General features: G+C 43.9%; 1 protein-coding gene across 1 annotated transcript in view; it reads right to left on the bottom strand.

Annotated features, from left to right (window-relative positions):
- Positions 1-569: 569 nt before the first annotated feature.
- The window catches only part of LOC135556670 (switch-associated protein 70-like), a 28,512-nt gene continuing 5,340 nt past the window's right edge, over positions 570-23,741 (bottom strand). The window contains exons 3-12 of the mRNA XM_064990047.1: positions 17,314-17,487; positions 15,869-16,096; positions 15,343-15,489; positions 14,620-14,728; positions 14,133-14,314; positions 6,800-6,907; positions 3,561-3,727; positions 2,426-2,624; positions 2,002-2,098; positions 570-1,596 (exon numbers count right to left, since the gene is read on the bottom strand). Of these exons, the coding sequence (XP_064846119.1) occupies positions 1,478-1,596; positions 2,002-2,098; positions 2,426-2,624; positions 3,561-3,727; positions 6,800-6,907; positions 14,133-14,314; positions 14,620-14,728; positions 15,343-15,489; positions 15,869-16,096; positions 17,314-17,487 (1,530 nt within the window). The 3' untranslated portion in view covers positions 570-1,477. The remainder of the gene's footprint in view (positions 1,597-2,001; positions 2,099-2,425; positions 2,625-3,560; positions 3,728-6,799; positions 6,908-14,132; positions 14,315-14,619; positions 14,729-15,342; positions 15,490-15,868; positions 16,097-17,313; positions 17,488-23,741) is intronic.

Raw genomic sequence — 23,741 nt, 5'->3', positions numbered from 1 at the left:
TTATGTATGGGAATACTTGGGAACAGATTTCCTTAAATTACAATCACTTGGGGCTGATTATTGTTTTTACAGTCTTTTATGTCCAACATAAAAAAATGGATTATAATAATTTTTGGGCTCAAAACTTGGGAGGCCAAATAAAAGCCTGCGGGCCACCAGCTGGGGTACCCTTTTGTAGGAAATGACGACCAACGATGTGTAGCCTTGCCTTTCTGAAACTGTAGTGCCCCCTGGAGGACATCATCTCAAACAACCATACTAGTCCCGTTGTATCGCTTGCAGCATCATATCAACTGCAGAGACTGGGTTCTTATGTCTATCAGTGGAGGCTGCTGAGGGGAGGACAGCTCATAATAATGGCTGGAACGGAGCGAATGGAAATGGAAACCATGAGTTTGATACCATTCCACTCCAACCATTATCACGAGCCCATCCTCCCCAATTAAGGTGCCACCAACCTCCTGTGATGTTTATTGTGTTCTGTTATGAACATTGTTAAATTATACATCAATAATCAGTTGATAGAGAACAAATGTGTAACTACTTGCAACAATTGCACAAAACTACTGTTTAAGATTGATGTAATGTTTTATTACAGGGTTCTTTCTTAAGCGATTTACAAACATTAAAGAATAGAAAAAAAACTAAAAGTTCAATAACAACTCCATATCCCCCATGATCATGGATCTGGTACGGAGGTACAAAGCCCTGTAATTTGCTAGCAACAATGCTTCAAGTGTAATGTTGCAAAATGCCCTGTTTCTTACAGTATGTGTACACAAAAATGACATGAAATACTGGGAGCAGTACAGTATGATGGCTAGTTATTGAGATAAGCTCCGGCCATTTGATTTTCATGAATTGTCATTTCATGATGTTATCATGGGATATTTGTTCGTACTTACATGGGCTATTTAAGTGCTATACATTCTATCACTTTGACAATGGAACCAAAAACAGTCACTAAGCAAGCTGTAGTTTTAAACATGCAAAAAAGACAAACTGTGAAATCTTAGGAAAAATTGAAATACGCCAAAACACGCTCAAAAACATTTTGATAAAAACGACTCCACCTTCCCCACAGACATTTCATTATTAGTGTGAAGTGTGCAGCTCCTGTATTCCTTCATATGAAAGCTATGTTAATCTTGCTGTTCATTTCCCTCTAAGGCTATCCAGGTAGTATCCAGATCTGTGCAGCACCTGCTCTGAACTAGGTTGTGTTCATTAGGGGACGCAATAGAAAACCTTTCAAAACGCTTTGCAACAGAAAACAAAAATTTGCCTTTCGTATTGGACAGGTCCAGGTAGGCCCTCACCGTTTTATAACCCTGGTGTCTGTGTAAAAACAAGCCTGCCTTTCCTGTTTTCTTTTGAGTTGGTCAACGAATGCTGAAGACGCAACTTGGCACACTGAGGGCAACATTGCATTAATGTTCCAGCAACCATGAGTTTGTTGAATGTGGGAATGGGGGCTCTACTGGTTCTCGGCGGCTTGGTTCTTCCTCTCCTGCCAGTCTTTCTCCCGCAAGCTCAGTTCTGCCTCAGTGAAGGACGCTGGGCCCCAGTTAGTGATTTTCTGAGGCCCCTTCGAACCTGAGAAAACAAATCAGAAAGTTCACTCACATCAGTGCAGACAAAGGAAAGTTCACTCACATCAGTGCAGGCAAAGGAAAGTTCACTCACATCAGTGCAGACAAAGGAAAGTTCACTCACATCAGTGCAGGCAAAGGAAAGTTCACTCACATCAGTGCAGACAAAGGAAAGTTCACTCACATCAGTGCAGGCAAAGGAAAGTTCACTCACATCAGTGCAGGCAAAGGAAAGTTCACTCACATCAGTGCAGACAACGGAAAGTAAATGAGGAAAGGAAGCCACTTTAGATTATTGAGATGGATGCACCCAGAGAGGGTGAACAAAAAAACAACACAACAGAGGGAAGAATGAAGAGAGAGTATTGATAAAAGGAGGAAAGTGTACAGTAATATAGTGTTGTGTTACCTGGTTGAACGAGGCGGACTAATCCCTCATGGTGGGCCACTTTATGTTTCCAGGTCCTGGTGTTATTCGCTGCATCTTCCAGTTTCTGCACTACCTCCTGTGACAAACAAAGAAAATACGATATCAGTTGTTTTTTTGATAGTGATACAGGACAATCCATGGCTCATCTGTGGAACTCTACTGCCACCTACAATTGTCATCTGGTACTATTTGCTTCACAAGGAACCCACCCTTCTAGCACCCCCTACATGTATAATTAGGTATTGTTCTAGCACCACAACTCAAGCATCCCTGTTCCAGCTGAACAAAATGAGTCCTACTCCTGAACAAAAAATAATTGAGAATCTTTGTTCAAAGTACACTTTAGTCCAAAAATAGGCCGTGGAATATTTGTCCTGGAAACCGGCCCTAAAACATGCCTCACCTGGTATTGCTCCAGTGCCCCCTGCCTCTCTTTCTCTAGCTTTTCCAGCTGCAGCATGGCGGCCTGCAGGGCATTCTCCTTGGCCGTTCCCTCCTTCCGCAGCTCCTGCTTCTCCACCTCTGTCTCAGAGATGGCCCTCTGCTGGTGGAGGTGGATCTGTTCCAGCTCAGCCCGCTTGATAGCCTCCTCCTCTAGTAACCTGGAGAGAGGTACATTAAGTACAGGGAACAGCCTCCTCCTCTAGTAACCCGGAGAGAGGTACATTAAGTACAGGGAACAGCCTCCTCCTCTAGTAACCTGGAGAGAGGTACATTAAGTACAGGGAACAGCCTCCTCCTCTAGTAACATGGAGAGAGGTACATTAAGTACAGGGAACAGTCTCCTCCTCTAGTAACCTGGAGAGAGGTACATTAAGTACAGGGAACAGCCTCCTCCTCTAGTAACATGGAGAGAGGTACATTAAGTACAGGGAACAGCCTCCTCCTCTAGTAACCTGGAGAGAGGTACATTAAGTACAGGGAACAGCCTCCTCCTCTAGTAACCTGGAGAGAGGTACATTAAGTACAGGGAACAGTCTCCTCCTCTAGTACCCTGGAGAGAGTTACATTAAGTACAGGGAACAGCCTCCTCCTCTAGTACCCTGGAGAGACGTACTAGGGAACAGTTAGTTCAGAATGTGTAATATACAAACAAAAGGGATATGTTGATTAAAACAATTATATTGCATACATATCCATCCTGGGGGTAAACACACATCGCGCACACACACACACACATACAAATTCCCATTGAGAACACAATGTGAAAAGTGCTGAGCCCAGAGAAGCACAAATGTCAGCACAGAGGAAGAAAGGGTTTCTGGACGGGAGGGACTGTTGCCTTGTCTATGTAGGAAACATGTAGATGCCTTGGTGTGTGTGTGTCCCCCTTGTGTCTCATTGTATCCACATAAATGGAATTGTGTGTGTGCGTGTGCGTGTGTCACCCTCTTCCACATTGACTCACTCCACTTGTCAGACAATTACAGTGACTCTAGTCAGAGAGACAATCAAGTCCATCAATTCGTCTCAAGAGTGTGCATGTGTGCATATGTACAGTCTGTGCCTGCCTATGTGTCTGTGTGTTGAGCACCGACCGGGCCTGGAGCCTGCGGACCGTCTCCTCGTCCTGCCTGGCACGTTTCTCGTCCTCCAGGGCGTCCTCCAGGCGGTGGTACATGTCCTCCAGCTCATTGACGCGCTGCAGGTACTGCTCCAGCTCACTGGACTTCTGAGCCACCTGCTCCTCCATCTCCTGTCGCACCTGAAGACCGGCAACATGACAATGTAGAAAGAGCACCACAGTTCACCTGAAGACCGGCAACAAGACAATGTAGAAAGAGCACCACAGTCCACCTGAAGACCGGCAACAAGACAATGTAGAAAGAGCACCACAGTTCACCTGAAGACCGGCAACAAGACAATGTAGAAAGAGCACCACAGTTCACCTGAAGACTGGAAACAAGACAATGTAGAAAGAGCACCACAGTTCACTAAAACTAAATCTATTGGTGCTCTTGGACCTGAGGAGTCCGTGCTTAGTAGGTTGTAGCACTGATAGAAGGGGTTGGTTGGTTAGCAACAAAACCAAAGAGTGCACAACTATGGAGAAAAATGAGCACTTGTTGTCTCTCAAATATGTTGTTACAGTTGGTTAGCTAGCTAGCGAATCCGTCAAAACAAGACATGGTATCAATAACGAGATTCTTTTGGTCACATAATCTATGTGGACACCTGCTGGTCAAACATTTCATTTCAAAATCATTTGCTGCTATAACAGCCTCCACTCTTCTGGAAGGGCTTTCCACTAGATGTTGGAACATTGCTGCTATAACAGCCTCCACTCTTCTGGAAGGGCTTTCCACTAGATGTTGGAACATTGCTGTGGAGACTTGCTTCCATTCAGCCACAGGTGCATTAGTGAGGTCGGACACTGATGTTGGGCGATTAGGCCTGGCTCGCAGTCGGCTTTCCAATTCATCCCAAAGGTGTTCAATAGAGTTGAGGTCAGGGCTCTGTGCAGGCCAGTCAAGTTTTTCCACACCATTCTCAACAAACCATTTCTGTATGGACCTCACTTTGTGCACGGGGACATTGTCATGCTGAAACAGGAAAGGGCCTTCTCCAAATTGTTGCCACAAAGTTGGAAGCAAAGAATAATCTAGAATGTCATTGTATGCTGTAAGCGTTAAGATTTCCCTTCACTGGATCTAAGAAGCCTAGCCCGAACCATGAAAAACAGCCCCAGAACATTATTCCTCCTCCACCAAACTTTACAATTGGCACTATGCATTGGGGCAGGTAGCGTTCTCCTGGCATCCACCAAATCCAGATTCGTCTGTCAGACGGTGAAGAGTGATTGATAAGAGAACGCGTTTCCACTGCTCCAGAGTCCAATGGCAGCGTGCTTTACACCACTCTAGCCGACGCTTAGCATTGCGAATGGTGAGTTTAGGTTTGTGTGCGGCTGCTCGGCCATGGAAACCCATTTCATGAAGCTTCCGACAAACAGTTCTTGTGTTGACGTGGCTTCCAGAGGCAGTTTGGAATTCGGTAGTGAGTGTTGCAACCGAGGACAGATGATTTTTACACACTTTAACACTCAGCGGTGATGTTCTGTGAGCTAGAGTGGCCTACCACTTCGAAGCTGAGCCGTTGTCGATCCTAGACGTTTCCACTTCACAATAAGAGCACTTACAGTTGTCCGGGGCAGTTCTAGCAGGGCAGAAATTTGATGAACTAAATTGTTGTTGACGGTGCCACGTTGAAAGTCACTGAGCTCTTCAGCATGGGCCATTCTACTGCCAATGTTTTTCTATGGAAATTGCGAGGATGTGTGCTCAATTTTATACTCCTGTCAGCAACAGGTGCGGCTGAAATAGCCCGAATCCATTAATTTGAAGGGGTGTCCACATACTTAAGTTTATATAGTGTAAAACGGGCTGAAACGAGCCTCCTACAATTCCCCACATGGCAGCTAATTGTCCTTGTTGTCAGCTATTTGACCTTTCGTTGATGCATGTTGTCAGCCAAGCAGTCTATTTAACTCACTTATTGAATCTAATATGGCTGAACTATCCCTTTAATATAACTAACTTAACCCATTGCGTCATCTCTTTCACATATTTATTGGAGACCCATTGTATCTTATAACCACTCATTTGAATTTAGTATCCTAACTAACTAACTAACTTCCTACCATTCAGTCCTACCCTTCAGGCTATGAAAATGAATTATGTGATGATTGGAAACACTTGCCATCGCTAATGCTAATCTGTAAACGTTCCCTTCTTTTTTTTATACATATAACAAAGAAAAGAGGAAGCAACCCTTCTGGATACTTCCTGAAACAGAGCAGACATTGGCCTGAGATCATGAAATAATGTAACACCTTATTAAGCTGAGAGAAATAAATGTGAAACCTTATTGATGGCAGTCCTATGAACGGAGGATGACATTTATAAAGTGTGTCAGTAGGAAGGATGTGTGGAATAAATGTCAAAAGTTATGAGCTTAGGGGTATAGATGGGAGGATGAAAGAACTAGAAAGTTGCAATCATTTTCATGGACCCAAGAATTTACTGAATAAATGAAGAAAACCTGCTGAACAAGTTGAATCAGTGGTTAGGGACAACTTCCACCTACTCAATGAAGTCTCACAGGGTGCAGGACAACTTCTACCTACTCAATGAAGTCTCACAGGGTGCAGGACAACTTCTACCTACTTATTGAAGTCTCACAGGGTGCAGGACAACTTCTACCTACTTATTGAAGTCTCACAGGGTGCAGGACAACTTCTACCTACTTATTGAAGTCTCACAGGGTGCAGGACAACTTCTACCTACTTATTGAAGTCTCACAGGGTGCAGGACAACTTCTACCTACTTATTGAAGTCTCACAGGGTGCAGGACAACTTCTACCTACTTATTGAAGTCTCACAGGGTGCAGGACAACTTCTACCTACTTATTGAAGTCTCACAGGGTGCAGGACAACTTCTACCTACTTATTAAAGTCTCACAGGGTGCAGGACAACTTCTACCTACTTATTGAAGTCTCACAGGGTGCAGGACAACTTCTACCTACTTATTGAAGTCTCACAGGGTGCAGGACAACTTCTACCTACTTAATGAAGTCTCACAGGGTGCAGTGTGTATCTGTAATTCTGAAGTAACCAGTGTAAGGAAAAATTTGCCAACTAAAAGTGTGAGGGGGAAATTTTGTTAAAGTCAATTAAGTAGCCGGCCACATAAGGGGTAGTAGTCAGCGATGGGTGTAGTTTACAGTACAAACATATTCTCCTTTGACCGCTAAATTGTGAGTAGCTAGGTAGGTACCATTTTCTCCCTCTCCAGGTCCATCCTGTAGCGATCCTGTTGTTCAGTCTGGGTCTGCAGGAGTCTCCTCTCCTCCTCCGCCGCATTGGCCGCCGCCTCCTCTAGTTTCTAACCAATAGCAGAGGGGACAGTCGTTACATAATTGAAGACAGATACACAATCTTCTCTTCGTCAAAGTTGACTGCGTTTCTGAATTTAAAATCACTTCCTGAATTGAAAATTAAATCTACCCAGTGCAATGCATTAACTAAATTCTTAACCTAAGCTAATGGATATGCGGCTTTGTAAACAAAACGATCTGAAAAGCTCCTAAAGAGGAAGCAAGCACAGCACTGACGTCTGACTTGGCGTCGTCACAGCACAAACAAATGTATTGGAAACATTGCCCAATGTCATCTAGTGCTGACAATGCATAGAAAGTAATATATCTTAGTGAGTTGTATGATTTTTTTTCTTTCTAAATTAGCGATTTTTATTCAACTTTTGTTTAGAAGGGGCATTATTTAGTTGGTACATCCATTTTTGGACTAAATTAATTATATGTACGCAGTGACTATTGATTTTTTTTTTAACTTAGATGCGTAATGAGCTTAGTTCAACTGTAATACCACCCCATCAGACCCCAAAATCGAAGTTTGTTTTACTCCATTGTTTGTAAACAATGTAAATGTAAATCGACATTGTGTGCAGACTCAAAACATTGTTAAAACCATCATTTTGATCTCACAGATGGTCAGTCCCTGCATCCATAACTCTGTCTATGAATTTGAGAGTGGTTACATTTCTACAGCCCCATAGCTCAGGTGTTTGCCAACATAATGGCAGGGTCGTTTTTGTTATTGTTTGAACTGCAGATTTCCCCTTGGTTGTTAATCGGTGATTCCTCTAACATTTGACTCTTTCCATACAGCTGTGACTTGTCATTTGACCTTTCTCATTCGTTACTCACTCACCATGGCAGGTTAGTGTGAAGTGACCAGCCAATTACAGTGGCTATTGTGTACACGTGAATCCAAGGTTAAAAGGTTTAAAGAGGGTTGACCCTCAATCTCCAGTCCTGTGTGTATCAGAGAGTACGAGAGACGGGGACTTGTTGCACCTCAATGGGAGAATGTCTAAACATTCATTGTGCCTCTACTCCTCGATGCATAATGAAAGAACAACAAAGAGAGATTGTTTCCTCAGGAAATCCAATGATTGTCCACGGCTACACTATACGTGTTACATTGGACAATAAAGTTGTATTGTAAGTCTCGTGTGAGTTTGTCCAAATGAATTGTCAAGGGTCTCATCTATAAGAGCTCAGCTACAATGGGTATTGAGGACAGGCACTGGTATTGAAATGTACAGCACAATCTCTCTACCAATCTCTACAGCGTGAATAAAACTTGTTTTTTGTTTGTTAGAACTATAAGAGTGAAATGCAATGACCACATAAGACAACATTTATGAATGTTATTTCACTCATAACTAGAACTGCCTTGTTTATATAATCAGCTCAATAGGAGAATATTGTCACTATGTATTCCATGTTTGTTTGCTGATGAGTGAAATGAGGAAACATCTAATTTAAGTGACATTTCATCCGTAATTAGAGACCCAACTGAGCAGCGATAATTGGATTTAAACTGTCAAACAGCATCAGAAGGCCAGACTAAAGAACTTCATCAGGATTAAGAGGTACTGTACAATTTAATCACGATTAAGATAGGTACTGAGGCTGGTAAAAATGAGTTGCGGGACAGGATAAGGTGAGCTGCGGGACAGGATAAGGTGAGCTGCGGGACAGGATAAGGTGAGCTGCGGGACAGGATAAGGTGAGCTGCGGGACAGGGGTGAGCTGAGCTGTGGGACAGGGGTGAGCTGAGCTGTGGGACAGGGGTGAGCTGAGCTGTGGGACAGGGGTGAGCTGAGCTGTGGGACAGGGGTGAGCTGAGCTGTGGGACAGGGGTGAGCTGAGCTGTGGGACAGGGGTGAGCTGAGCTGAGCCGCGGGACAGGGGTGAGCTGAGCTGCGGGACAGGTTAAGTTGAGCTGCGGGACAGGATAAGGTGAGCTGCGGGACAGGATAAGGTGAGCTGCGGGACAGGATAAGGTGAGCTGCGGGACAGGATAAGGTGAGCTGCGGGACAGGATAAGGTGAGCTGCGGGACAGGGGTGAGCTGAGCTGTGGGACAGAGGTGAGCTGAGCCGCGGGACTACCTTTTAAAACCATGCCTAGCTTTATTTCCCAAACACAATTCTACCTAATCACAACTGCGTTCTTGTCTTTTAATCATTTTAATCATCTTTCAGGCTTAACAAACACTTTGTACTTTTTAGTCGCTGGGATATGAGGTAACAGGGCCTTGCATTACACCTGGGAAGCAAACACTTCAATTTACTCAACTTGACATTGACTCAACTTACCCCATGGCCATTGGCTCAAATCACCCCAAGGAAAACATTTTTACTATTTTAGCACACAGCTAAATGGATGCACTTTCATGCTAGGTTTATGACCTCATATTTAAGCTAGAGACACCAACTGATGTAAAGCACCTTCAGAAAGTATTCACACTCCTTGACCTCTACCACATTTTGTTTTGTTTCAGCCTGAATTTAAAATTGATTAAATTGTGTGTTTTTTTGTCACTGGCCAACACACAATAGCCCATTATGTCAAAGTGGAATCAGGTTTTTGGAAAATTTTACAAATTCATTAAAAAAACAAAACGCTGAAATGTCTTTGAGTCAATAAGTATTCAACCACTTTGTTGTGGCATGCCTAAATAAGTTCAGGAGTAGAAATGTACTTAACAAGCGACATAATAAGTTACATGGACTCACTCTGTGTACAATAAGAGTTTTCAACATGGTTTATGAATGACTACCTCATCTCTGTACCACACACATAAAGTTACCTGACATGGAATATCCCTTTGACCATGGTGAAGTTATTAGTTACACTTTGGATGGTGTGTCAGCACACCCAGTCACTAGAAAGACACAGGCATCCTTCCCAACTCAGTTGTCGGTGAGGAAGGAAACCGCTCAGGGATTTCACCATGAGGCCAATGTTGACTTTAAAACAGTTACAGAACTGAATGGCTGCGATAGGAGAAAATTGTGGCTGGATCAACACCATTCTAGTTACTTTACAATACTAAACTAATTGACAGAGTAAAAAGAAGGAAGCCCGAACATCATAAAATATATTCCAAAACATGCATCCTGTTTGCAACAAGGCACTAAATTAATACTGCAGAAAATGTGGCAAAGCAATTCACATTTTGTGCTGAATACAAAGTGTTATTTTGGGAGCAACATCCACATCGAGCTAAAGTCTAGAGCTGCCACTTTCAAGGAGCAGGAGACTAATCCGAACGCTTATAAGAACTCCCGCTATGCCCTCAGACGAACCATCAAACAAGCAAAGTGTCAATACAGGATTAAGATTGAATCCTACTACACCGGCTCTGATGCTCGTTGGATGTGGCAGGGCTTGAAAACGATTACGGACCACAAAGGGAAACCCAGATGCGAGCTGTCCAGTGACGCGAGCCTACCAGACAAGCTAAATGCCTTTTATGCTCACTTTGAGGCAAGCAACACTGAAGCAAGCACGAGATCAACAGCTGTTCTGGATGACTGTGTGATAACGCTCTCGGTAGCTGATGTGAGCAAGACCTTTATTAAACAGGTCAACATTCACAAAGCTGCTAGGCCAGACGGATTACCAGGACGAGTTCTCAAAGCATGCGCAGACCAACTGTCAAGTGTATTCACTGACATTTTCAAACTCTCCCTGACCGAGTCTGTAATACCTACATGTTTCAAGCGGGCCACTATAGTCCCTGTGCCCAAGGAAGCAAAGGTAACCTGCCTAAATTATTACCGCCCAGTGGAACTCCCGTCGGTAGCCATGAAGTGCTTTGAAAGGCTGGTCATGGCTCACATTAACAGCATCCTCCCGGACACCCTAGACCCACTCCAATTCGCCTACCACCCCAACAGATCCACAGATGATGCAATTTCAATCGCACTACACACCGCCCTTTCTCACCTGGACAAAAGGAACACCTATGCGAGAATTCTGTTCATCGACTACAGCTCAGCGTTCAACACCATAGTGCCCACGATGCTCATCACTAAGCTAAGTACCCTGGGACAAAACACCTCCCTCTGCAACTGAATCCTGGATTGCCTGACGGGCCACCCCCAGGTGGTAAGAGTAGGCAACAACACTCAGTCCCCTCCTGTATTGCCTGTTCACCCACGACTGCGTGGCCAAACACGACTCGAACACCATCATTAAGTTTGCTGACGACACAACAGTGTTAGATCTGATCACCGACAATGATGAGGCGGCCTATAGGGAGGAGGTCAGAGAACTGGCAATGTGGTGCCAGGACAACAACCTCTCCCTCAATGTGAGCAAGACAAAGGAGCTGATCATGGACTACAGGAAAAGGCGGGCCGAACAAGCCCCCATTAACATCGACAGGGCTGTAGTGGAGAGGGTCGAGAGTTTCAAGTTCCTTGGTGTCCACATCACCAATGAACTATCATGGTCCAAACACACCAAGACAGTCGTGAAGAGGGCACAACAAAACATTTTCCCCCTCAGGAGACTGAAAAGATTTGGCATGGGTCCCCAGATCCTCAAAAGGTTCTACAGCTGCACCATCGAGAGCATTCTGACCGGTTGCAATACCACCTGGTAGGGCAACTGCTCGGCATCTGACCGTAAGGCACTACAGAGGGTGATGCGAATGGCCCAGTACATCACTGGGGCCAAGCTTCCTGCCATCCTGGACCTACAGTTGGAAGTTTACATACACTTAGGTTGGAGTCATTAAAACTCGTTTTTCAACCACTCCACAAATTTCTTGCCAACAAACTATAGTTTTGGCAAGTCGGTTAGGACATCTACTTTGTGCATGACACAAGTAATTTTTACAACAATTGTTTACAGACAGATTATTTCACTTATAATTCACTGTATCACAATTCCAGTGGGTCAGAAGTTTACATACACTAAGTTGACTGTGCCTTTAAACAGCTTGGAAATTCCAGAAAATTATGTCATAGATTTAGAAGCTTCTGATAGGCTAATTGGAGGTGTACCTGTGGATGTATTTCAAGGCCTACCTTCAAACTCAGTGCCTGTGTTTCACATCATGGGAAAATCAAAAGAATCAGCCAAGACCAACAGAAAGAAATTGTAGACCTCCACGTCTTGTTAATCCTTTGGAGCAATTTCCAAATGCCTAAAGGTACCACGTTCATCTGTACAAACAATTGTACGCATGTATAAACACCATGGGACCACACAGCCGTCATTCCGCTCAGGAAGGAGACGCGTTCTTTAGTGCGAAAATTGCAAATGAATCCCAGAACAACAGCAAAGGACTGTGTGAAGATGCTGGAGGAAACAGGTACAAAAGTATCTATATCCACAGTAAAACAAGTCCTATATCAAAGTAACCTGAAAGGCTGCTCAGCAAGGAAGAAGCCACTGCTCCAAAACGGCCATAAAAAAGCCAGACTACGGTTTGCAACTGCACAAGGGGACAATGGTCATACTGTTTGGAGAAATTTCCTCTGGTGTGAAGAAACAAAAATAGAACTCTTTGGCTATAATGACCATCGTTATGTTTGGAGGAAAAAGGGGGATGCTTGCAAGCCGAAGAACACCATCCCAACTGTGAAGCACGGGGGTGTCAGCATCATGTTGTGGGGGTGCTTTGCTGCAGGAGGGACTGGTGTGCTTAACAAAATAGATGGCATCATGGGGCAGGGCAATTACGTGGATATATTGAAGAAACATCTCAAGACATCAGTCAGGAAGTTAAAGCTTGGTCGCAAATGGGTCTTCCAAATGGACAATGACCCCAAGCATACTTACAAAGTTATGGCAAAATGGCTTAAGGACTACAAAGTCAAGGTAATAGAGTGGTCATCACAAAGCGCTGACCGCAATACTATAGAACATATGTGGGCAGAACTGAAAAAGCGTGTGCAAGCAAGGAGACCTACAACTTGACTCAGTTACACCAGCTCTGTCAGGAGGAATGGGCCAAATTTCACCCAACTTATTGTGGGAAGCTTGTGGAAGGCTACCCGGAACGTTTGACCCAAGTTAAACAATTTAAAGGCAATGCTACCAAATACTAATTGAGTGTATGTAAACTTCTGACCCAATAAAAGCTGAAGTAAATCATTCTCTCTACTATTGTTCTGACATTTCACATTCTTAAAATAAAGTGGTGATCCTAACTGACCTAAGACAGGGAATTTTTACTCGGATTAAAATGTCAGGAATTGTTTAAAACAGTTTAAATGTATTTGGCTAAGGTGTATGTAAACTTCCGACTTCAACTGTATATAATAGGCGGTGTCAGAGGAAAGCCCATAAAATTGTCAGAGACTCCAGTCACCCAAGTTAGACTGTTTTCTCTGCTACCGCAAGGCAAGTGGTACCCGAGCGCCAAGTCTGGGACCAAAAGGCTCCTCAACAGCTTCTAAGTCCAAGCCATTAGACTGCTGAACAATTCATAAAAATCGCCACCGGACAATTTACATTGACACACACCACCCCCCCAGCAATGTCGGTTAAGGGATTGTAAGTAAGCATTTCAATGTAAAGTCTACACTCGTTGTATTTGCATGTGGCAAACAAAGTTTGATTTGATTAATACTTTCTAAAGGCACTGTATCGAACAATCTTAAAATCATCTACTTTGGTTTATTTACAAGCATCACGAAACCTCTAACAATAAATACATTTGACTTGGTGAAAATATTTTTAGGGGACCTAACTTGCTTACCACATTTCCACGTGTTTTTTTCCTTCACAGACCTCTTCCTAAATATTTGGTAAAATTATACATTTGGTGTATGGTTTCCTAGCAACAAGGGTTGCTCAACTTACCCCACTCTCCCCTGCTGTTAGTATAACCGTGTGTTAGTGCGGGTTTTCAGTGAATTTATGTAAATCATGAAGCTCCTCTGCATGTCCTGCAGTGCAGGACATTTTTAAGCAACAAAAGAGTAATCAAAGTAAGATCTTACATCTGTAGAGAGAGAAACACTTTCCTTCTGCCTTCCCACTGGTATGGGTGTTCCAGCAAACAGACTCATGACTTCCAGTTAGTCTAACTTCACTAACAATCTAAGAACCATTCACACCACCTTACTGTGCTGGCTTGGATGTTCTCTCTTCACATTGTCCTTTTCACATTGTTGATGCATAACTCGGCCAGCACAGTCGAGCTCAGCTCAGTAGTGTGAAAAGGGCATAGTAGCAAAGGGAGGACTTTGACCGTTGTGAGTGGGCTGTCTGGGCTCACCTTCCTCATGGCCTCCAGTTGGTGCTGCTTGTTCTCGTTGGCCGTCTGCAGCTCTCTCATCCTAAGCTCCAGCTCCTCCTGCTCCGCTTGCTGTTTCTGCCTCAAATCCCGCCGCTTCTGAAGGGACTCGCGGTGCGGCACTGTCCGCCCCAACTGCAGCAGACTGAGACACATCTGGATGGCTGAGATGGAGAGGAGACATACCAGACAGGGGTCAGTTCCAAGGCTGGGAAATATTCAGTATAGGCAAACGTTGTGGCACGTTGCAGATTGAAATGTGATGAGTAAAGCTGATGCGATTCCTTATTCTACATTTCAGAGAGGCATGTCTGTTCTACATAACATATTTATATCTGAACATTCTACAATGTTGTGCTCTGCTGAACACCCCCCTGTACATATACCTATCAACCAAGTCTAAATGTCCAGTCCATGCTTTCCATAATACTAAAAGGAGATAAATTACACTGTGAGAGAATTGTCCTACCCTGAATCCATTCCTGTTTCCTCTTCTTATCCGACGCGTTGATCTCATAGCTTTTGTCAGAGCATTTGATATAGAACAGGCACTTCTTTCCTTCCTTATCTGGTAACGACTGCAAAGACAAATTCTGAAATAAATGTCACTCTTTCACCAATGTACACTGAGTATATAAAATATTAGGAACACCAGCTCCTTCCATGACAGACTATCCAGGTGAACGCTATGATCCCTTATTGACGTCACATTTTAAATCCACTTCAATCAGAGTAGTTGAAGGGGAGGAGATTTTTAAGCATTGAGACAATTGCAACATGGATTGTGTGCAATTCAGAGGTTGAATGGGTTAGACAAAATATTTAAGTGCCTTTGAACGAGGTATGGTAGTAGGTGGCAGGCACACCGGTTTGTGTCAAGAACTGCAATGCTGCAGGGTTTTTCACGCTCAACAGTTTCCCGTGTCAAGAATGGTCCACCGCCTAAAGGACATCCAGCCAACTTGAGACAACTGTGGGAAGCATTGGAGTCAACATGGGCCAGCATCCCTGTGGAACGCTTTCGACACCTTGTAGAATCCATGCCCTGACAAATTGAGGCTGGTCTGAGGGGGTGCAACTCAATATTAGGAAGGTGTTTCTAATGTTTTATACACTCAGTGTATATTACTAGTTAGGTTAAGGTGTAAAATTAATGTATGAGCCTTGTTTGTTGTTGTTTAGTGTTCCTTGCCTCGACACAGCAGTTTGCATTCAGCACGATGTCGCCCTTCTTCTCAGCCAGGTCCTCGCTCACGTAGTAGGACATGGAGTTGGGCCTCAGGAGGAACCAGCGCTCTGTCCAGTTTTTCCTCTTGTGGCCCTTTTTCATCATGTAGCCCTGCATCAAGAGAATACAGTATGTTTGTCTTCTTTTTTTCTTTTTTTATGTATCTGTCGGTTTGTGTTAATATCTGTGTTGAGATAATGGGATGGCTCCTGTCAGTTTAACTGCTTAGTTGACCACTGCACAGCCAACACTGTGCATATGAGATTCAAATTGTCAATATTCATGTAGTCCCTATAATATGGCTCTCTACTACACTCGACTGACCATCGCTTTGGTATGCTGTGTTTAAAAGCTCACTCCATGCTACAGTATTGCTAGTACATAACACAGGTCAACACTATCCATCAATCATGATCACATGGAGGACGATAATGTGGTTGATGTCAACATCGTGCCAAGATATGGAGATATAAATGGGTCTGATGCCAACCTGTTTGAATACATCAAGGATGAGCTCGTGGAAGACCTCGGTGATGCCCATGGAGAGGGTCTGGCGGTCCATGCCCTTGCTGAAGGTGCCCGTGCCCACCAGTGTGATGAGCTCCCAGGCACTCAGACTCTGCTGCTTGATGCTCAGCTCTAGCTTGTAGTCCTCAAAGAGCTCCTCCACCCAACTGCCACCCATGGCCTCTGTCAACTTGCGCAGGAAGTACTCGATCTGACAGAGGTGGGGAAGAAACACAGGTGAGTACACAGACAGGTCAGCATACCCACAGACCAACAAAGAAAATACCCAAACTTCCTTTGAAGTGACACAATCTGTATTTTACAGTGGGGAAAGGGGATACCTAGTCAGTTGTCCAACTGAATATATTCAACTGAACTGTGTCTTCTGCATTTAACCCAACCCCTCTGAATCAGAGAGGTGCAGGGGGCTGCCACGTCTCCGGCGCCCGGGGAACAGTGGGTTAACTGCCTTGTTCTGGGGCAGAACTACAGATTTTTACCTTGTCAGCTCAGGGATTCTATCCAGCAACCTTCCAGTTAATGGCCCAAGTCTCTAACCACTAGGCTACCTGCCGCCTCTACACTCTAACCACTAGGCTACCTGCCGCCTCTACACTCTAACCACTAGGCTACCTGCCGCCTCTACACTCTAACCACTAGGCTACCTGCCACGTGTTTATATGGAATAATAAAAATGAGTAATAATCCTCACAGCAATAATTATATGAAACTACACCCAGCTTCCATTAATGACCTTATAATAAATCATGCCGTGTTGTAATTTAACAGCAAGCTGCTAACTTCCTGTTCTGTGAGAGCTGTTGGGCAATGGTGATGGTCTTTCCCCAAAGGAGTACATAAAATATAACAGTGGATCTGAACAATACTTCTTTACCTATAACCTACTCCCTTATTGTGACAGAGGTAGAGGTATCGTTGATACGGAAGAGGAAAACAATGTTATATCATGAGTTTCAGACTGATTATCTGTACAACTGATCTGTTAATAAACAAACTAAATTTCGCACAAAGTCAGGTTTGTGTTGGGGCTAAATGTGCCAGCATTAGAGCCCAGGTCATGTTCATTGGGACACTTGACACAAACGTTTTAAAACCTTTTACAACAGAAAATGGAAATTAGCGTTTGTTATTGGACAGTCCCTGCTTGTTTCAGTCGGTTTTCCTCTGTTTGGTGCCCAATGAACACAACCCCTGCGGCAGGGTAGCCTAGTGGTTAGAGCATTGGACTAGTAACCGGAAGGTTGCAAGTTCAAACCCCCGAGCTGACAAGGTACAAATCTGTCGTTCTGCCCCTGAACAGGCAGTTAACCCACTGTTCCTAGGCCATCATTGAAAATAAGAATTTGTTCTTAACTGACTTGCCTGGTTAAATAAAGGTAAAATAAAAAAATTAAATAAAAATCTCACCTCCTCAGTGACGATGGCCAGTGGGTATTTCTCTTCAGACAGGAAGTTGAAGATGCACCAGATCTTGAAAGCGTCTTCGTCAGAGATGAGGAGGTTGGTTCTGTTGAGGTTCTTACGGGCGCACAGGGTCCAGCACATTCTGTTAAAGTCCTGCCGGTCAAAGTTGTCCTGGACCTGCAATTAGGAACAGTCTCAGGTCAGGTCACTTGGCTGAAGACCAGCATTTTTCATATGAGAAAAAGACAGCAAAAGGCACAATAAGCTGACTCTGTACTAAGGACATCTTCACTCTTCTCTTTATACTACAGTTAAGGTTAAACATGGCATGGAAGACCATACATTCAGTGTACCAAATTCATAGGACAGAATGAGGAGAAACTTTAATTTTCATAAACAGTTGACCTGGCCACTATTATTAGCATTTTCACGCTAAAGTATCCAAAAGCTCAATGATGTTATTTGGATATGAAGAGCGAAAAAGCTAATATAGTACCATTGACTTGTATTGGATTTGTGTCACAAAAACTAAAATGTTAGCATTTGAAACAGTGGCCAGGTAAACAAAAACAAAGCACGGGTAGCTGTCGTATCTTGTCCATAGACCGCTTACAGGGTAAGGAAACCAATATGTCATTTGGTCATTTAGGTGAACGATTCCTTTAACATTTAGAGGGGGGGATTCAACGGCACCATCTATTAGCAGGAACAGCATCATGTAGTGGTCAGAACCAGGTAATATCAGGATGCAGGACGGAACATAAACCTAACAACTTCATTTACTATTTTCTGTGAACAGGGAAAAACAACAACATTAAATTCACTGAGAATTTATTAGATAGGGATGATGGAAACATTAGTCCAAGCTGCAGCTCCATGCCACTTGTTAAACAGAGAACTCCTACTGTTTACTTGTTAGGGTGGAATTGGCATGGGGTGTCTATGGGTGTTGGATTTGGCATGGGGAGTCCATGGGTGTTGGATTTGGCATGGGGAGTCCATGGGTGTTGGAATTGGCATGGGGAGTCCATGGGTGTTGAATTTGGCATGGGGAGTCCATGGGTGTTGGATTTGGCATGGGGTGTCCATGGGTGTTGGATTTGGCATGGGGTGTGGCTTGACTATTTCTTTGGCATGTCTTACTCGTTGAATATTAGAATATTAGAATTAGAATATATAAAAATGTGCTTAATTTCTCAGAGATTAAATTATATTTCCACAAAATGTTGAAGACCTGCTAATTTGATCTGTTACAGAAATGATTACAGAACACCATATGAGATGGTGGGTTTCATCGCTTGCTGAATGGACGTTGAATGACACTTAGCTGTTTATACAGATCAACTCAACTCAGCTAAATCACAACAGAGAGATCGGCCAGATAATGATTATCAGCAATCTACAAATAGCAAGTGATGCATCAACAGAGAAACAGACTTTTGAAACGCAAGTGGAGTATGTATTAAGGAGGTGTCTTTAGGAGTGTTTAAAACATACATCTAAACCCTAATCTGGATGAAAGATGAAAATGACCACAAACAAAAACCTGAAAATGCTCCTCCCATATGAAAAATAATCATGAAAAGCAAATAAGAATGTTGTAGGGCAGAATAAGATTAAAAGCTAAAAAGTATCTGATAGTGTATGTGTGTTAACATGTGACATACACAAGTCACTACATGATCATGGTGAATTGCTTACAAAGATAGGGTATGACATATTTGAGACAAACTATATGAGCCATCTAGGAATTTTATGAGAAAAGTGTATGTTCTGACATTGTAACCTCTACAAAATAAATGTTTTCCTTATAGGTTTCACATTGTTTATACACAGAGCATTCGGAAAGTATTCAGACATTTTACACATGTTGTTACGTTACAGCCTTATTCTAAAATTGATTAAATTGTTTTTTTGCACCTCAATCAATCTACACACAATACCCCATAATGACAAAGCAAAGACAGGTTTATAGACAGTTTTGCAAATGTATTAAAAATAGAAAACTGAAATATCACATTTACATAAGTACTCAGACCCTTTACTCAGTACTTTGTTGAAACACCTTTGGCATTGATTACATCTTTGAGTCTTTAAACATTTTTATTTCACCTTCATTTAACCAGGTATTCTAGTTGAGAACAAGTTCTCATTTACAACTGCGACCTGGCCAAGATAAAGCAAAGCAGTTCGACACAAACAACAACAGAGTTACACATGGAATAAACAAACATACATAACACAGTAGGAAAAGTCTATATAAAGAATGGTGTTGTCTGCGTAGAGGTGGATCAGAGAATCACCAGCAGCAAGAGCGACATCATTGCTGTATACAGAGAAGAGAGTCGGCCCGAGAATTGAACCCTGTGGCACCCCCATAGAGACTGCCAGAGGTCCGGACAACAAGCCCTCCGATTTGACACACTGAACTCTAGCTGAGAAGTAGTTGGTGAACCAGGCGAGGCAATCATTTGTGAAACCAAGGCTGTTGAGTCTGCCGATAAGAATGTGGTGATTGACAGAGTTGAAAGCCTTGGCCAGGTCTTCTTGGGTATGACCCTACAAGCTTGGAGTACCTGTAATTGGGGATTTTCTCCCATTCTTCTCCGCAGATCCTCTCAAGCTCTGTCGGGTTGGATGGGGAGCGTCACCACACAGCTATTTTCAGGTCTCTCCAGAGATGTTCGAACAGGTTCAATTCTGGGCTCTGGCTGGGTCACTCAATGACATTCAGAGACTTGTCCCAAAGCCACTCCTGCATTGTCTTGGCTGTGTGCTTAGGGTCGTTGTGCTGTTGGAAGGTGAACCTTCGCCTCAGTCTGAGGTCCTGGGCGCTCTGGGGCAGATTTTCATCAAGGATCTCTCTGCACTCCATTCATCTATCCATCGATCCTGACTACTCTCCCAGTCCCTGCCAATGAAAAACATGCCCACAGCATGCCCACAGCATGATGCTGCCACCACCATGCTTCACCACAGGGATGGTGCCAGGCTTCCTCCAGATGTGACGCTTGGCATTCAGGTCAAAGAGTTTAATCTTGGCTTCATCAGACCAGAGAATATTGTTTCTCATGATTTGAGAGTCTTCAGGTGCCTTTTGGCAAAACTCCAAGCGGGCTGTCGTGTGCCTTTTACTGAGGAGTGGCTTTTGTCTGGCCACTCTACCATAAAGGCCTGATTTGGTGGGGTGCTGCAGAGATGGTTGTCCTTCTGGAAGGTTCTCCCATCTCCACAGAGGACTCTGGAGCACTTAGAATGACCATTGGGTTCTTGGTCACCTCCCTGAACAAGGCCCTTCTACCCCGATTGCTCAGTTTGGCCGGGTGGCCAGCTCTAGGAAGAGTTTTGGTGGTTCCAAACTTCTTTCATTTAAGAATAGGGTGTCATCCGGGTTAGGGGAGGGTTTGACCGGGGTAGGCCGTCATTGTAAAATAAGAAGGGGCGGCAGGGTAGCCTAGTGGTTAGAGCGTTGGACTAGTAACCGGAAGGCTACAAGTTCAAACCCCCGAGCTGACAAGGTACAAATCTGTCGTTCTGCCCCTGAACAGGCAGTTAACCCACTGTTCCTAGGCCGTCATTGAAAATAAGAATTTGTTCTTAACTGACTTGCCTGGTTAAATAAAAGTAAAATAAAAAATAAAATAAAAAAACTGACTTGCCTAGTTAAATAAAACAGAATGATATGAGACCACCGTGTTCTTGGGGACCGTCAATGTTGCAGACATCTTTTCTACCCTTCCCCAGATCTGTGCCTCGAAACAATGATGTCATCTCGGGGCTCTACAGACAATTCCTTCAACCTCATGGCTTGGTTTTTGCACTGTCAACTGTGGGACCTTATATAGACAGGTGTGTGCCTTTCCAAATCATGTCCAATCAATTAAATTTACCACAGGTGGACTCCAATCAAGTTGAAGAAACATCTCAAGGATGATCAATGGAAACAGGATGCACCTGAGCTCAATTTCGAGTTCCTAGCAAAGGATCTGAATACATATACACTGCTCAAAGAAATAAAGGGAACACTTAAACACAATGTCACTCCAAGTCAATCACACTTCTGTGAAATCAAACTGTCCACTTAGGAAGCAACACTGAATGACAATAAATGTCACATGCTGTTGTGCAAATGGAATAGACAACAGGTGGAAATGATAGGCAATTAGCAAGACACCCCCAATAAAAGAGTGGTTCTGCAGGTGGTGACAGTGGACCACTTCTCAGTTTCTATGCTTCCTGGCTGATGTTTTGGTCACTTTTGAATGCTGGTGCTGCTTTCACTCTAGTGGTAGCATGAGATGGAGTCTACAACCCACACAAGTGGCTCAGGTAGTGCAGCTCATCCAGTATGGCACATCAATGCGAGCTGTGGCAATGCGAGCTGAGGCACTACCAGGGGACAGGCCAGTACATCAGGAGACGTGGAGGAGGCCGTAGGAGGGCAACAACCCAGCAGCAGGACCGCTATCTCCGCCTTTGTGCAAGGAGGAGCAGGAGGAGCACTGCCAGAGCCCTGCAAAATGACCTCCAGCAGGCCACGAATGTGCATGTGTCTGCTCAAACGGTCAGAAACAGACTCCATGAGGGTGGTATGAGGGCCCGACGTCCACAGGTGGGGGTTGTGCTTATAGCCCAACACCGTGCAGGATGTTTGGCATTTGCCAGAGAACACCAAGATTGGCAAATTTGCCACTGGCGCCCTGTGCTCTTCACAGATGAAAGCAGGTTCACACTGAGCACATGTGACAAACGTGACAGTCTGGAGATGCCGTGGAGAACTTCTGCTGCCTGCAACATCCTCCAGCATGACCGGTTTGGCGGTGGGTCAGTCATGGTGTGGGGTGGCATTTCTTTGGGGGGGGCCGCACAGCCCTCCATGTGCTCGCCAGAGGTAGCCTGACTGCCATTAGGTACCGAGATGAGATCCTCAGACCCCTTGTGAGACCATATTCTGGTGCAGTTGGCCCTGGGTTCCTCCTAATGCAAGACAATAGTAGACCTCATGTGGCTGGAGTGTGTCAGCAGTTCCTGCAAGAGGAAGCCATTGATGCTATGGACTGGCCCGCCCGTTCCCCAGACCTGAATCCAATTGAGCACATCTGGGACATTGTCTCGCTCCATCCACCAACGCCACGTTGCACCACAGACTGTCCAGGAGTTGGCGGATGCTTTAGTCCAGGTCTGGGAGGAGATCCCTCAGGAGGCCATTCGCTACCTCATCAGGAGCATGCCCAGGTGTTGTTGGGAGGTCATATAGGCACGTGGAGGCCACACACACTACTGAGCCTCATTTTGACTTGTTTTAAGGACATTGCATCAAAGTTGGATCAGCCTGTAGTGTGGTTTTCCAATTTAATTTAGTGTTTTAGTGTTCCCTTAATTTTTTGAGCAGTGTATAAATAAGGTATGTTTTTTTATTAACAATAAATTTGCTAACATGGCTAAAAACCTGTTTTGACTGTCATTATGGGGTATGTAGATTATTGTGTGTAGGAACATTTTTGAATAAGGCTGTAATGTAACAAAATGTAGAAAAAGGGATGGGGTCTGAATACTTTCTGAATGCATATACAAAAACATGAAAAAGTACAATATTTGTATATACACTGAACAAAAATAAATGCAACATGCACTAATTTCAAAGATTTTACTGAGTTACAGTTCATATAAGGAAAGCAGTCAATTTAAATAAGTGAATTAGGCTCTAATTTATGGATTTCACATCACTGGGAATACAGATATGCATCTGTTGGTCACAGTTACCATTAAAATAAGTAGGGGTGTGGATCAGAAAACCAGTCAGTATCTGATGTGACCACCATTTTCCTCATGCAGCGTGACATCTGCTTCGCATTGAGTTAATCAGGCTGTTGATTGTGGCCTGTGGAATGTTGTCTCATTCCTCTCCAATGGCTGTGCGAAGTAGCTGGATATTGGGGAACTGGAACACGCTGTTGTACACATCAATCCAGAGCATTCCAAACATGCTCAATGGGTGACTGGTGAATATGCAGACAATGGAAGAACTGGGACATTTTCAGGAATTATGTACAGATCCTAGCGACATGAGGCCGTGGATTATCATGCTGAAATATGAGGTGATGGTGGTGGATGAATGATACAACAATGGGCCTCAGGATCTCATAAAGCTATCTCTGTGCATTCAAATTGCCATTGTTAAATTGCAATTGTGTTCGTTGTTCATAGTTTATGCTTGTCCATACCATAACATCACCGCCACCATGGGGCACTCTGTTCAATGTTGACATCAGCAAACCGCTCGACCACACAACGATTTACACGCTGTCTGACATCTGTCTGGTACAGTTGAAACCGGGATTCATCCGTGAAGAGCACATTTCTCCAGCAAGCCAGTGGCCATTGAAGGTGAGCATTTAACCACTGAAGTTGGTTACGGCGCCGAACTGCAG

The sequence above is a fragment of the Oncorhynchus masou genome, chromosome 15 (genome assembly GCF_036934945.1).
Source record: "Oncorhynchus masou masou isolate Uvic2021 chromosome 15, UVic_Omas_1.1, whole genome shotgun sequence".
NCBI lineage: Eukaryota > Metazoa > Chordata > Actinopteri > Salmoniformes > Salmonidae > Oncorhynchus > Oncorhynchus masou.
Note: the sequence above shows the minus strand (reverse complement) of the source record. Positions and strands in the feature narration are given on the sequence as shown.